Source organism: Taurulus bubalis, assembly GCF_910589615.1.
Source record: "Taurulus bubalis genome assembly, chromosome: 15".
Classification (NCBI taxonomy): Eukaryota; Metazoa; Chordata; class Actinopteri; order Perciformes; family Cottidae; genus Taurulus; species Taurulus bubalis.
This window is the reverse complement of record NC_136603.1, coordinates 119,866-133,825: the sequence shown is the minus strand read 5'-3', so window position 1 is coordinate 133,825 and position 13,960 is coordinate 119,866. Positions and strand designations below refer to the sequence as shown.

Here is a 13,960-nt window from a genome sequence, read left to right as displayed (position 1 = left end):
TGTATTTTAAACCTAATTATATTCTATTTCTATTCGTGTCTTCTTAGAATATTCTTCTCGGGCGTTTCTTTGAATTCTGGTTTGCTTCTGTTTACGAGCCCGAGAATGAGGTTTAAACCTAATTGTTTGTCCCGGTTTTGTCTCGTGTTGTAGAAAAAAACCTTCTACTAGGACACAAACTGAGGACACCTCTTACCCAGCATGCCCTGGCTCTTCCAGGTGTAGTCGTACCAGGTCTTGATGCGGTTCTGGACCTCTCCAGGGATGTTGTAGGAGTTCATGTACTTGACGGTGCTGTCCATGCAGGCTCGGTAGTAGTTCTCCCCGGCGGTCGCGGCTCCGACCACGTCTCTCATCTGAGAGCAAACAGTCAGGTTTAGAAGACCAGAGACACCTTCAACTCATTCACTTTGGATTCTTTGTTTACTGTCATCGCTTTGTCATATCGTCATGATCCATATGATTACCAACTGACCTGACCGATCATGATGGAGAAGGCAAAGACGCCAACAAAGTAATTGATGAGCTGGAAGCAGATCTCAAAGACGGTGGTGGGGTCTGGGAGTCCTCCGATGGTGATCAACGTCTTCACGGCAAAATAGTAACAGCGAATATAACTGGAGGAAAAACACAATGTGAGATCCACCAACAGTTAAAAGTCATGTCTTCAGCCTTGTTTTTAGCTTCATCATGCAGCTTTGATATTCAGTTCTCAGCTCATAAAACATCATGTGAAGAGATTCAAACTCATCACCAAACTTCAGGCTCATTTTCATCTCAAACTCGTGTCTTAACTCAATGCACAGTTTAATTTATTAAAGCTCCTGGTGGAGCTCCAAGGAACATCCTTCCTAATAAACATAAAGAAGACTTTTTTTAATTCCATGTTAAAATCCATGTTAACCGGATGGCAGACTTCTTTTTCACGGCTTACATCGGCACACTGCTGCCATCTACAGCTCGGGGTCATGAGACTTTGTCAGGACTCGTGGTCATGAACCCTCAGCCACCTCCAGCCTCACTGTTCTCCTGCCCTCCAGCTCTTCAAAAACATCATAATGTGTTTAACAGGGTGGTGAGAAGCAGAAGCTTCAGGAACTGGTCCAGAAAGTAACCGGCGGTTCTTACGCGTTGCCTTTCCCGTTGTAGACCCATTTGGTGGATCCCAGTCCTTCATAGTCGGATCCCCAGTAGAAGAGACAAGCATTGATGTGCAGAGAGTACAGCAGGTAGGTGGAGGTCCGGATCACCCTGACACACGCACACACACACACACACACACACACACACACACACACACACACACACACACACACACAGACACACACACACACACACACACACAGGTTAAATTAATCCACACAAACATAATGCCCAAACATAATCACATGTGGGGTTCCTCAAGGATCAATCCTGGTGCCATTCAGATCTACAGGGTGAGCTTGAGGTCGCTCTAGAATCACTATGTTTTGCTTCATGACTGTGACAATAATATGCAGACAGTGCGAGTAATCTGTAATAATGACGATCGACCCACTGATGTTGTGAACTACTCTGTCAGGATATTTACCTGTTTTGTTTGTAATTCATAACCAGACCCAACATACTGCAGGTTGTGATATCAAGCCTCTTGAATGAGAGGAACAGCTCTCCCTGGTGGCTCCTGGGTTAAGGTTAGGGTTAGGTAACCCCCTCACCCTAACCTTAACCCAGGAGGTAGACCTCTCCTCACCTGTAGATATACGCCTTCTTCATCACAGCCTCCATTCTGTCGTTGAACTCAAAGAAAGCCATGTACTGCCAGAGGAGAGATGAGTCAGCAGAGCATCTTCACTCAATGAACATCTGCATCAACATAAACCAGCCCACCTTCAGCAGACGAGGGAACCTCAGCAGCGAGTTCACACCAGTGAAACAGTAGAGGATCTCCATGGGAAACAGACTGATGACATCCATCTGCAGAGAGATGATATAGTTCTCAAGTTTAATCGATAACAAGTCATCAAAGTGGAACACAGTTATGTTTATATAATGTGTATTATGTCTTTATTGTGCATCGTCACGTGACCTCTAAAGGGTCTCAAGCCAACATGAAAGCATGTGATGTGCATCTCACCTTGAATCTCTCAGTGGTCATGTAGTTTTCTCTCATGTCCTTTTTATCACACTGAAATAAAAAGTTTCAGGTGAAAGAAGCTCAGATCAACAGACAGCTGTTTATGTTGCTTCCACTGACCACGATATCTCCCCCGCGGACGAACTGCAGACGGGGCTGAAAGATGAGGATGTCGGCGATGTAGATGAGGTCGCAGCTGTAGTCCATCAGCAGCCACAGGTGGAGGTTTTCGGAGGTTTGGTAGGGGAACGCCCAGCGGACGGGGATCAACCACACGTTCCAGTTCCACGCTGCCACGACACAGAAGAGCCAGAGGACGTAGATGAGATCTGTAAGGCAGAGACAGGAAGCCCACATCGTATGTATCATATATATTATAATCATATATATGATACATATCATACTCATATATATCATAATCATCCATCCATTTTCTTCCTCTTATCCGGGGTTGGGTCTCGGTGGCAGCAGGTCCAGCAGGCTGACCCAGGCTTCCCTCTCACCCGCAACATGTTCTGATCATTCTGGGGGACCCCGAGGCGTTCCAGTCAGCTGAGAGATATAATCCCTCCAGCGTGTCCTGGGTCTTCCTCAGGGTCTCCTATCAGTTGGACGAGCCTGAAAACCTCTAATGGAGGCGTCCAGGAGGAATCCTGACTAGATGCTGAACACCTCAGCTGACTCCTTTAACACAAAGGAGCAGCGGCCCGACTCCAAGCTCCTCCTGATGTCTGAGCTCCTTACCCTATCTCAAAGACTGAGTCCTACAAAGGAAACTCATCTCCTTACTATATCTCTAAGGCTGAGTCCTACAGAGGAAACTCATCTCCTTTATCTCTAAGACTGAGCCCTGCAGAGGAAACTCATCTGCTTACTCTATCTCTAAGGCTGAGTCCTACAGAAGAAACTCATCTCTTTACTCTATCTCTAAGGCTGAGCCCTACAGAGGAAACTCTGTACTTGTATTTCTACACTGTGGTATCAGTACTTTTACTGCAGTACTCCTTCCAGCGCTGTCAAACTGCTGGTTTTCACATAATTAGAATCTTCATAAATCTCTCAATCATATTTGTTTATTATCCAGTGATTAATTTGTCATATATAACAAAACTATCCTTCAATATTCATTCGTCCAGAGATCAAGAAGGCTTTGTCACAAGTGAACTACAAGGACCAGTTGTCCTAACAGACCTCTGTGGACGTGAGGACAACTGGACGGACAAACGTAAGAAGAGACACAAGAAGAGATAGAAATACATACAGTGTAAAGCACCAGAGAACAGCAATAGAATAGCTGCCGCTCACCGGTGAACGGGTCGATGCTGGAGGGGAAGCGGTACTCCATCAGGACTCGGACCCAGGATGGCATCGGGGGCAGTTTGGGAAGTTTGGGAAGTTTGGGAATTGCAACTGGACGTCCCAAAAGTTCAAAGGGGAGCACAAATGCCTTCTCTTTCTCTTCCTCATCCTTTTCCTCTTCCTCTTCTGCTGCTGGAGGGACATCATCCTTCTTCTCTTCTGGGGGAGGAGGAGGATGAGCTTTGCTCGGTGCTGCAGAAATAATTAATATGAGAATGTTTAAAGACACAACAACACGGAGACAAAGACACAACGACATGAAGACAAAGACACAACAACATGAAGACAAAGACACAACGACATGAAGACAAAGACACAACGACATGAAGACAAAGACACAACGACATGAAGACAAAGACACAACAACACAAAGACACGACGACACAAAGACACAACGACATGAAGACACAACGACATGAAGACAAAGACACAACCGCATGAAGACACAACGACATGAAGACAAAGACACAACAACATGAAGACAAAGACACAACAACATGAAGACAAAGACACAACGACATGAAGACAAAGACACAACGACACAAAGACACAACGACATGAAGACAAAGACACAACGACACAAAGACACAACGACACAAAGACACAACGACACAAAGACACAACGACATGAAGACAAAGACACAACGACACGAAGACAAAGACACAACAACATGAAGACAAAGACACAACGACATGAAGACAAAGACACAACGACATGAAGACAAAGACACAACGACACGAAGACAAAGACACAACAACATGAAGACAAAGACACGACGACATGAAGACAAAGACACAACGACACAAAGACACAACGACATGAAGACACAATGACATGAAGACAAAGACACAACGACATGAAGACAAAGACACAACGACATGAAGACAAAGACAAAACAACATGAAGACAAAGACACAACGACATGAAGACAAAGACACAACAACATGAAGACAAAGACACAACGACATGAAGACAAAGACACAACGACATGAAGACAAAGACACGACGACATGAAGACACGACGACATGAAGACAAAGACACAACGACACAAAGACACAACGACATGAAGACACAACGACATGAAGACAAAGACACAACGACATGAAGACAAAGACACAACGACATGAAGACAAAGACACAACGACATGAAGACACAACGACATGAAGACACAACGATATGAAGACAAAGACACAACGACATGAAGACACAATGACATGAAGACAAAGACACAACGACACAAAGACACAACGACATGAAGACACAATGACATGAAGACAAAGACACAACGACATGAAGACAAAGACACAACAACATGAAGACAAAGACACAACGACATGAAGACAAAGACACAACAACATGAAGACAAAGACACAACGACACAAAGACACAACGACATTGTAACACGATCCTGCTACTTCCTCGGGTTCCCCCCCCCAGCACCAATGAGACAGCACACGTGGGATTGCGTAGGTAACTGTTTTATTGTCACATGCCTCTCACGCAGACTGTGCCTCTCATGGCTTATGTAGGCAAGACCCACAACCTGCTCCAGCTGAGGCCACTTAGGTCTCATCCCGACACCTGTTCCCTGAGTCGCTTCTCCCCTCCCCCCTCTCCAGCTACGCTAACCACGCCCCTGCCACCACATACCTCCACCGCCCGTCTTAGGCCGGGGCCTCATCCGGCCTAACCTACTCCCCCTCCCCCCCGTGAGAGCGGGAGAGGAAGTCAGCCACAACCATCTGCGTCCCCGGCCTATGGATCACCTTGAAATTATAAGGCTGTAAAGCCAGATACCACCGAGTAATCCGGGCGTTGGTATCTTTCATGCGGTGTAGCCACTGGAGTGGGGCGTGGTCCGACCAGAGGGTGAAAGAGCGCCCCAGGAGGTAGTAGCGCAGGGAGTCGACCGCCCACCGGATGGCCAGGCACTCCTTCTCTACCGTGCTGTACCTGGCCTCCCTCTCGGATAGCTTCCGGCTGATGTAGAGGACCGGGCGGTCAACCCCCTCTACCTGCTGGGACAAAACGGCCCCCAGCCCTCTGTTCGACGCATCAGTCTGCAGAGTAAAGGGAAGAGAGAAGTTAGGTGTGTGAAGGAGCGGCTCCCCACAGAGAGCCTGTTTTACCTCCTCAAACGCCAACTGGCGCCGCTCCGTCCACTGGACCGGATCTGAGGCACCTTTCCGGGTCAGGTCAGTCAAGGGGCTGGTCAGGTCTGCGAAGTTCGGGATGAAGCGCCTGTAATAACCCGCCAGCCCCAGAAACTGCCTCACCTCTTTTTTAGTGTTGGGCCGCGGGCAGGCCGCGATTGCAGCGTTCTTGTCCACCTGATGGCGCACATGCCCGCCGCCCAGGTGGTACCCCAGATACCGTACCTCCCTCCGTCCAACTGCACACTTCCCCGGGTTGGCGGGGAGCCCGGCCTGCCTCAGGGACTCCAGCACCGCGCCCACCCGCTGCACATGCTCCGCCCAGGTGGTGCCGTGGATGATCACATCATCCAAGTAGGCGGCCGCATATGCAGCGTGCGGACGCAGCACCCGGTCCATGAGGCGCTGAAAGGTGGCCGGGGCACCGAACAACCCGAAGGGAAGCGTGGTGAATTGGTATAAACCAAACGGAGTGGAGAAAGCCGTTTTTCCCTTGGACTCTGGCGACAGAGGAATCTGCCAGTAGCCCTTGGTCAAATCCAGTGTCGTAAAGAAACGCGCAGTGCCCAGTCGGTCCAGGAGCTCGTCGACCCGGGGCATTGGGTACGCATCAAAACGTGACACATCATTCACCCTGCGATAGTCCACGCAGAACCGTATAGACCCATCCTTCTTGACCACAAGAACAATGGGGCTAGACCAGGCACTGTTGGACTCTTCTATTACCCCCATCTCCAGCATGGCAGCCAATTCCCTCTGAACCACTTTTCGTTTGTGTTCAGGTAACCTGTATGGTCGTAACCGCACCGTCACGCCCGGAGGAGTCTCAATCTGGTGCGAGATGAGGTTTGTGCATCCTGGCAGAAGAGAGAACACGTCAGCAAACTGATCTTGCAACTGGGCATTGTCTGTTCTCTGCGTCCCGGAAAGATGGTCTTCACAAAGGAGCGAGGCCGGATTGGTGGATTTTGGGACCTCAGGCCCCAGCTCCTCTCTCTCAGAAACCGCAGACACCAGAGAGACAGACTCCGCCTCTCTCCATGCTTTTAGGAGGTTGAGGTGGTAGATCTGTGTAGCTCCGCCCCTGTCAGAACGCACCACCTCATAGTCAACCTCCCCCACTCTCCGTGTGACCACAAAGGGCCCTTGCCACTTGGCGAGGAGTTTAGAGCTGGACGTAGGAAGCAATACAAGTACCTTTTCTCCCGGTGTGAATTGTCTCAGCCTGGCTCCTCTGTCGTACAGCCGTTTTTGACGCTCCTGGGCCTGGAGCAAATTCTCACGTGACATCTGACCCAATGTGTGGAGTTTTGCTCGCAGGTCCAGGACGTATTGAATTTCATTCTTACTGGTGCTCGGACCTTCCTCCCAGTTTTCCTTAATCAGGTCGAGCACCCCCCGTGGGGTCCTGCCGAACAGCAGTTCAAAGGGAGAAAATCCCGTGGAGGCCTGAGGAACCTCCCGCACTACAAACAACAGAGAATCAAGCCATTTATCCCAATTACGTTCATCGTCACTAATAAATTTACGGATCATGGACTTCAAAGTCTTATTCAGACGCTCCACCAGACCGTCGGTCTGTGGGTGGTAAACACTGGTCCGAATAGATTTAACGCCCAGCAACCCATAAAGTTCTCTCAGTGTACGTGACATGAACGAGGTGCCCTGGTCAGTCAGAATCTCTTTCGGGATCCCGACTCGGGAGATGACCTGAAACAGCGCCTGCGCAACACTTTTTGCAGAAATGTTGCGCAACGGCACTGCCTCCGGATATCGTGTTGCGTAATCCACCAGGACTAACACAAAGCGATATCCGCGTGTGCTCCGGTGAAATGGCCCGATGAGGTCCATGGCTATTCGCTCGAACGGCACCTCCATTAATGGCAGAGGGTGCAAAGGCGCCCTCGGAATGGCCGGTTGATTTACCAATTGACATTCCGGGCAGGACGCACACCAACGGCGCACATCCGCCCGGATGCCCGGCCAATAAAATCGGGTCATTATCCGGTCTAGTGTCTTTTCGTATCCCATGTGACCAGCCATCGGGTTATAATGAGCCGCCTGGAAAATCATTTCCCGGCGGCTTTTCGGCACCAGCAACTGGGTGTTTTCCTGCCCGGTCTGAGTGTCACGACTCACTCTGTACAGCCTGTCCCTAATCAATGAAAAATGCGGATATGTCTGCGCTGCGTCAGGGCGCACCAGCTGACCATCAACTCGCATCACTTGGTCCCAGGCCGAGCGCAGAGTATCATCACGAGACTGCTCGAGTGGAAAATCTTCCATGGAGCGGAACTCGGGAACCGGTGGAATCTCCAAGGGAGGCTCCGCCGGTTCCCCCTCCTCCTCCCCGTCTGCAGTGTCGGACAACCTCGCGTCACCACTGAGCACAGCACATATATCGCATGACCCTGTCTGCCGTGACCGCACCCCCGCTGCCTGCCCCATTAATTTGTTAAACCCCGGCCAATCGGTTCCCAAGATTAGAGGGTGCGTAAGGCGGGAGCTAACCGCAACCTTTATACTATGCTTTTTACCCCCGTGTCTGATCTCGACTGATACTATGGGATACTCGTGAACGTCCCCATGCACACACCTAATCTTCACCCACAATGCCTCCACCAATGCCCCTGGTCGAACCAGGCTCTGATGGATCATAGACTGCGAACAGCCAGAATCCACCATTGCCTGATGTGTACCCCCCTGGATTCTTACCGGAACGCGGTACGTCGCTCCCGGACCTGGGGAGGGTGTTGGAGAGCCGGCAACCCGAATCACCTGGCCCACTTCCATCAGCGGACACTCCCTCCGGAAGTGTCCGGGCTGCCCGCACCTCCAACATACCTGCCCTGGCGTTTGAGGGACCCCCTGTGGGTTGGGAAGGGTGCCGGTGTTTGCTGGGGTTAAGGAACCGGAAGACCGGGGCGGGGTGGCCGACCGTGGGGTCGTTACGGCCTGCGGTGTTCTCCTCCGCGGGGCGGGAGTCGGCCCGGCTGACGCCGGTGGGCGATCGCTGTCCCGCTGACCGCTGGGATGAACCGCCAGGTGGTCTTCCGCCAGGGTGACGGCGGTCTCCAGCGAAGCAGGGCGGTGGCAGCGAACCCATGCCGATGTTTCGGCCGGCAGCCCCCCCACGAACTGCTCCAGAACGATCTTTGCCACCACCCCCTGCGCCCCTTCCGGGTTCCCGGGCTGTAGCCATCTGGTAGCGGTGTCCCTCAGTTGTTGCGCGTACGTAAACGGGCGGCCCACGCGCTCCAGCGTGGCCTCGCGGAACCTCCGCCGGTGGTCCTCCGGGGTCCGCCCCAGCCGATCGATGACGGCTTTACGTACATCCGCGTAATTGACCCGGGCTGTCGATGGCAGCCCCATGGCCGCTGTCTGCGCCGCCCCGGTGAGGAGAGGCTGGAGCCGGACCGCCCACTCTGCCGCTGGCCAGCCGCACGCCTCCGCCGTCGCCTCGAAGGTCTCTAAAAAAGACTGTCCGTCGTCCGCCGCCGTCATCTGATGCAGTGTCACCTCTGCCAAGGTGGAGAGGTTCGCGGGGCTGCAGCTGCCCGGGCGGCCAGCTGCTCGAGGGCGTGAGCCTGCCTCTCTGTCTGGGCCAGGAGCGCCTCCATGAGCCTCCGACTTGCCTCTGCCTGGTCCTGCTGCATAGCTGCGATCCTCCCCAGCATCTGCCCCAGCATAGTCATCGGCTGGGCCGGCAGATCTGGGTATTGCTCGCTGTCCATCATTGTGCTCTTTCAAGGGGCCCCACGTTGGGCGCCACTGTAACACGATCCTGCTACTTCCTCGGGTTCCCCCCCCAGCACCAATGAGACAGCACACGTGGGATTGCGTAGGTAACTGTTTTATTGTCACATGCCTCTCACGCAGACTGTGCCTCTCATGGCTTATGTAGGCAAGACCCACAACCTGCTCCAGCTGAGGCCACTTAGGTCTCATCCCGACACCTGTTCCCTGAGTCGCTTCTCCCCTCCCCCCTCTCCAGCTACGCTAACCACGCCCCTGCCACCACAGACATGAAGACAAAGGATCAACGACATGAAGACAAAGACTCAACGACATGAAGACAAAGACTCAACGACATGAAGACAAAGACACAACGATATGAAGACAAAGACACAACGACATGAAGACAAAGACACAACGACATGAAGACAAAGACACAACTACATGAAGACAAAGACACAACGACATGAAGACACAACGACATGAAGACAAAGACACAACGACACAAAGACACAACGACATGAAGACACAATGACATGAAGACAAAGACACAACAACATGAAGACAAAGACACAACAACATGAAGACAAAGACACAACGACATGAAGACAAAGACTCAACGACATGAAGACAAAGACACAACGACATGAAGACAAAGACACAACAACATGAAGACAAAGACACAACGACACAAAGACGAAGACACAACGACATGAAGACAAAGACTCAACGACACAAAGACTCAACGACATGAAGACAAAGAAAAAACAAGACCCTTACAGGCTGAAGGACTTTCCTCCTCAGACTCGTCCGGGTCCACCATCCGGTCTTTTTGCCGCTCTGTCCGGCCTTTGAAGAGCCGGACCAGCTGGCTCAGCCGGTCCTGGATGACCACGCTGCCGACGCTGGCTGCTGACAGAGGACGCGTCCTGTGGGACGACAGCAGGACGTCAGCATGAGGGACAGAGAGGACGGAGGTTGAGGACAAAGTACGTCTGTGTGGTTTCTCTCACTCATCGTCTGCAGTCAGCAGGTCTCCCTGACTGGACCAGGTCTTCAGACCAGTTGTGGACAGTTCATCATCATCCTCATCAGCAGACAGATCACCTGCAGCACTGAGAGGGACACGGCAGGAGGACATGGAGACAACAACATGGACACAAGTATGAAAAGAACAGGAGGCATGAAAAGAGCTTTCCGTTTGCTTTTAACTGAAGGTCGAACAAGGAAACGTGAATTTTACAGAAGACATTCTGCTGTTCTAAAAAGTAAAGCTGTCTTGAAGCTGCATTCGCTCTCCAACCCTAACTCTTACACGAACCCTCTCTCTACTGACCACCAGGGGGCGACTTCTCTGATTGTATAGAAGTCTATGCTTCATGTGTTAAAGCTACATTCTCTCTCCTGACCACCAGGAGGCGACTCCTCTGATTGTATAGAAGTCTATGCTTCATGTGTTAAAGCTGCATTCTCTCTCCTGGCCACCAGGGGGCGCCTCCTCTGGTTGTATAGACGTCTATGCTTCATGTGTTAAAGCTACATTCTCTCTCCTGACCACCAAGGGGCGACTCCTCTGGTTGTATAGAAGTATATGCTTCATGTGTTAAAGCTGTATTCTCTCTCCTGACCATCAGGGGGCGGGTCATCTGGCTATATAGAAGTCTATGCTTCATGTGTTAAAGTTGTATTCTCTTTTTAGTTTATGTCTCAATCTCTAGTCAACGGCCAACAGGACTCATCTCTAATAACATTATCTCTAGCGCCCTGTCAGGCCGATCAGCAGCTCTGCTCATGAAGAGCTGTTACCTGAGCTTCGACAGTGGGGCACTAAGAGTTCTGAACTCTGGGGTTGTGATAATTTTAGGGATGTTCAGGCCTTTTCCTTGCCCCACATCCAGATCCAGATCCTGATCCACATCCTCCACCCTCAGCTCCGGAGCTCCGCCCACAGCTCCAGCACAGAGCAGAACACCTGTTGAATGACTGACATCATTATATATATACATACATATATTAGAAATACAATTTATAATATAATATATATTATTTCTATCAAATCTTTCTAATCGTTTCCAAATGATCTCCAAATAATTCAAATGATCTACAATGTATGAGCTTGTGTTTATTTTAACGATCAGTTATGAAAATAATTGTCATATTCCAGTTTTTGAAATAACCAGTTTCCACGTCAACATCCAGACATGAGAACATGATGCGGTATCTTTAACCCTCACATGACCAACTCTCCATCCAGACCTGAACGCACCATGAGATCGGGGACATGATGACATCACCAGACAGTACCAAACATGGGTGTGACTCAGACTTTCCTGTGATGACTCATTGCCATTGGCATTCTGGGAAACGTTGTCATTTTCCCGAGAATAAAAACAACATTTTAAAAGCGAGTTTTACAGCGAGAGGGTGTTTTTGTTAACTTGAGAGACCTAAACCAGCATCTGTGAAGCTGTTTCTAGTGATGTCGCCAAGCAAAGGGGAGTGAACAGCAAGAGAGCCGAGCAGAGCACAAACATCCACTTCCTGTTAGATCACCTGGTGTGAGGTCAGCTGGTGGCTGGCGCTGAAGCAGTGCTGCGAAGCAGTGCATGATGGGAGAGAGGTGGACGAGGATGTGGGATGGTTCGATTGAAGCTTGTTTGGCACTTTAAAGGTCTGGGTCTACAGGTGGCTAAAGGTTCTCTAGGGCTCTGCTGGAGGAGGGCGGGGCTAAGGATGCTGAAGGCGCGTGAAGCGGCTGACGATGCTCGTGCAGCACTGTCGGGCCTCCTGGGTCAGCTGGGCGAGCTCCGGCAGCGGGCTCAGTCTGGCCGGGACGAGGTGGAGCATCAGCGTCCTGCAGCTTTCCAGACACTCAGCAGCGCGCGGAAAGTGAAGCAGAAAGCTCTTTATCGGAGAACAAGCGTCGGGAACTGGACGGAGAAACAGTCAAAGAGCAGAGGACAGCTGAGCGCTCCTGGAGGAAGCATCAGAGGACATCAGGAGACCAGGGAGCTGAGCCATGGAGCAGAACTGCATCAAGCTCTCGTCTCAGTGAGCTCATTCTATTGTTATAGCAATACATCTCTTTATTACACTTTAATGAACTATTCTCATTGTAGTAGTTGACCCTCACCTGTGTTGTGTATTAGTTATAAAGCTGATTAATGATGTTGCTGTTCTGTTATTTGATACCTTCAGCTCTATAAAATTGATGTGAAAATAATCCTTCATGAAGCTTGACTGCAACTCCTTTCAGTTAAATACAGAAATGTGCAATACGTTCATATTTGAAGCTAATATTGATAATATCATTGCACGACTGATAACAGGAAGTAGAAATGAAACCTGCAGTTGTCACTTTACATTTGTGTAAAATGTATATATATCTATATTGTTGTGTTGTGCTCTCACCTCCACATTCTCCTTCTGCTGCATTGGCCTGAGAGAAGAAGAGAAACACTTGTTTAACATCTCTGCATCTCTAATGAATAAAACATAATTCACACTTTGTCTATATTTATATTTGTCAAAATTAAAAAGTAAACTGTTATTTTCTGAAGCATCACGTTTAATTATTTTACTTTTATCAAACGTCTTCATGAGCAGAAGTTTGTTCATTTGACGACGTTTTGTTGGAGAACATAAAGTCCATCGAACGAAGAAGATGAAGAAGATGATGAAGCTGATGATGTTGAGAATTAACAACAACGTAGTCACCTGATCTGTGGTGGTGGGTATTGGCGCTTGTGACCCTGGTTGTTGGGTGATGGTTTGGGAGTCCGGACTCTCCAGGTCTCTCTTCTCCGACGCTGGCTCCACTTGTGTTGAGGAAAGAGTGGCGTCAGCCGCACAGACGTCCATCAGGCTCCTGGAGAAGAAGGGCAAATGCCACGAGTGACCCTGAAGAGCAGACTAACCCTGGAAAACCTTGGTGCAACATGTGTAACTGCTACGATGGTTTCACATACAGTAATGTGATGTGCAAAATGAGACCATTAAAGCCGATATACATCTATGTTTGTCTTCATGTACATCTGTGATGTTCAGCTCTAGTCCTGAGATGAACCTGTTTTTCTTGATCTGGCCTCATCTGTCTCTTCAGTTACCGTGAAGTGCTAAACAATGACTCAAGAAACACTGAGGGTCTGATGACAACGACGAGTGGTAAAGACTATACCAACATCGTACATCATCTTTAACCATGAATGAAGCGTTTCATGCCCCTCCACGTAGAGGTCAATACATTTCATCAGATGAGTGAACATGGTCCCGTCTCGTCCTGTCTGATAAGTTATACCCATATCCTGTTCCTGGTCTTGTGATCCTGAGTCCGTTTTTTTTCCTGCGATCAAACAGTCGTCACAGAAAATGCTGACCTGCCAGATCAGACGATTACCAAAGTCGAACCGATTCATGAATATGGATTTTAATCCATGAACAGTGACCTGAGAAGGATGTCTGATATGTGAGGGTACTATAACCAAGGCTTTAATCAACATATGTTGAACTGCAGTGTATCAAATAATAATTTAAAAACTGTGTGACAATGGTTGCTCAAAGGTTGCTCATGGTGATGAACCTCCAAAGATTGATC

At 49.6% G+C, this 13,960-nt stretch overlaps 1 protein-coding gene across 1 annotated transcript in view; it reads right to left on the bottom strand.

The window, feature by feature from the left end:
* The window catches only part of cngb1a (cyclic nucleotide gated channel subunit beta 1a), a gene marked incomplete at both ends in the record, with an annotated part of 38,254 nt that overhangs the window by 8,304 nt on the left and 15,990 nt on the right, over positions 1-13,960 (bottom strand). Inside the window, 14 exons of the mRNA XM_079230457.1 lie at positions 197-356; positions 476-617; positions 1,129-1,251; positions 1,733-1,797; positions 1,870-1,956; positions 2,117-2,167; positions 2,237-2,445; positions 3,422-3,667; positions 10,147-10,295; positions 10,380-10,481; positions 11,173-11,317; positions 12,138-12,296; positions 12,778-12,805; positions 13,084-13,261. Coding sequence (XP_079086583.1) covers positions 197-356; positions 476-617; positions 1,129-1,251; positions 1,733-1,797; positions 1,870-1,956; positions 2,117-2,167; positions 2,237-2,445; positions 3,422-3,667; positions 10,147-10,295; positions 10,380-10,481; positions 11,173-11,317; positions 12,138-12,296; positions 12,778-12,805; positions 13,084-13,261 — 1,844 coding nt within the window. The remainder of the gene's footprint in view (positions 1-196; positions 357-475; positions 618-1,128; positions 1,252-1,732; positions 1,798-1,869; positions 1,957-2,116; positions 2,168-2,236; positions 2,446-3,421; positions 3,668-10,146; positions 10,296-10,379; positions 10,482-11,172; positions 11,318-12,137; positions 12,297-12,777; positions 12,806-13,083; positions 13,262-13,960) is intronic.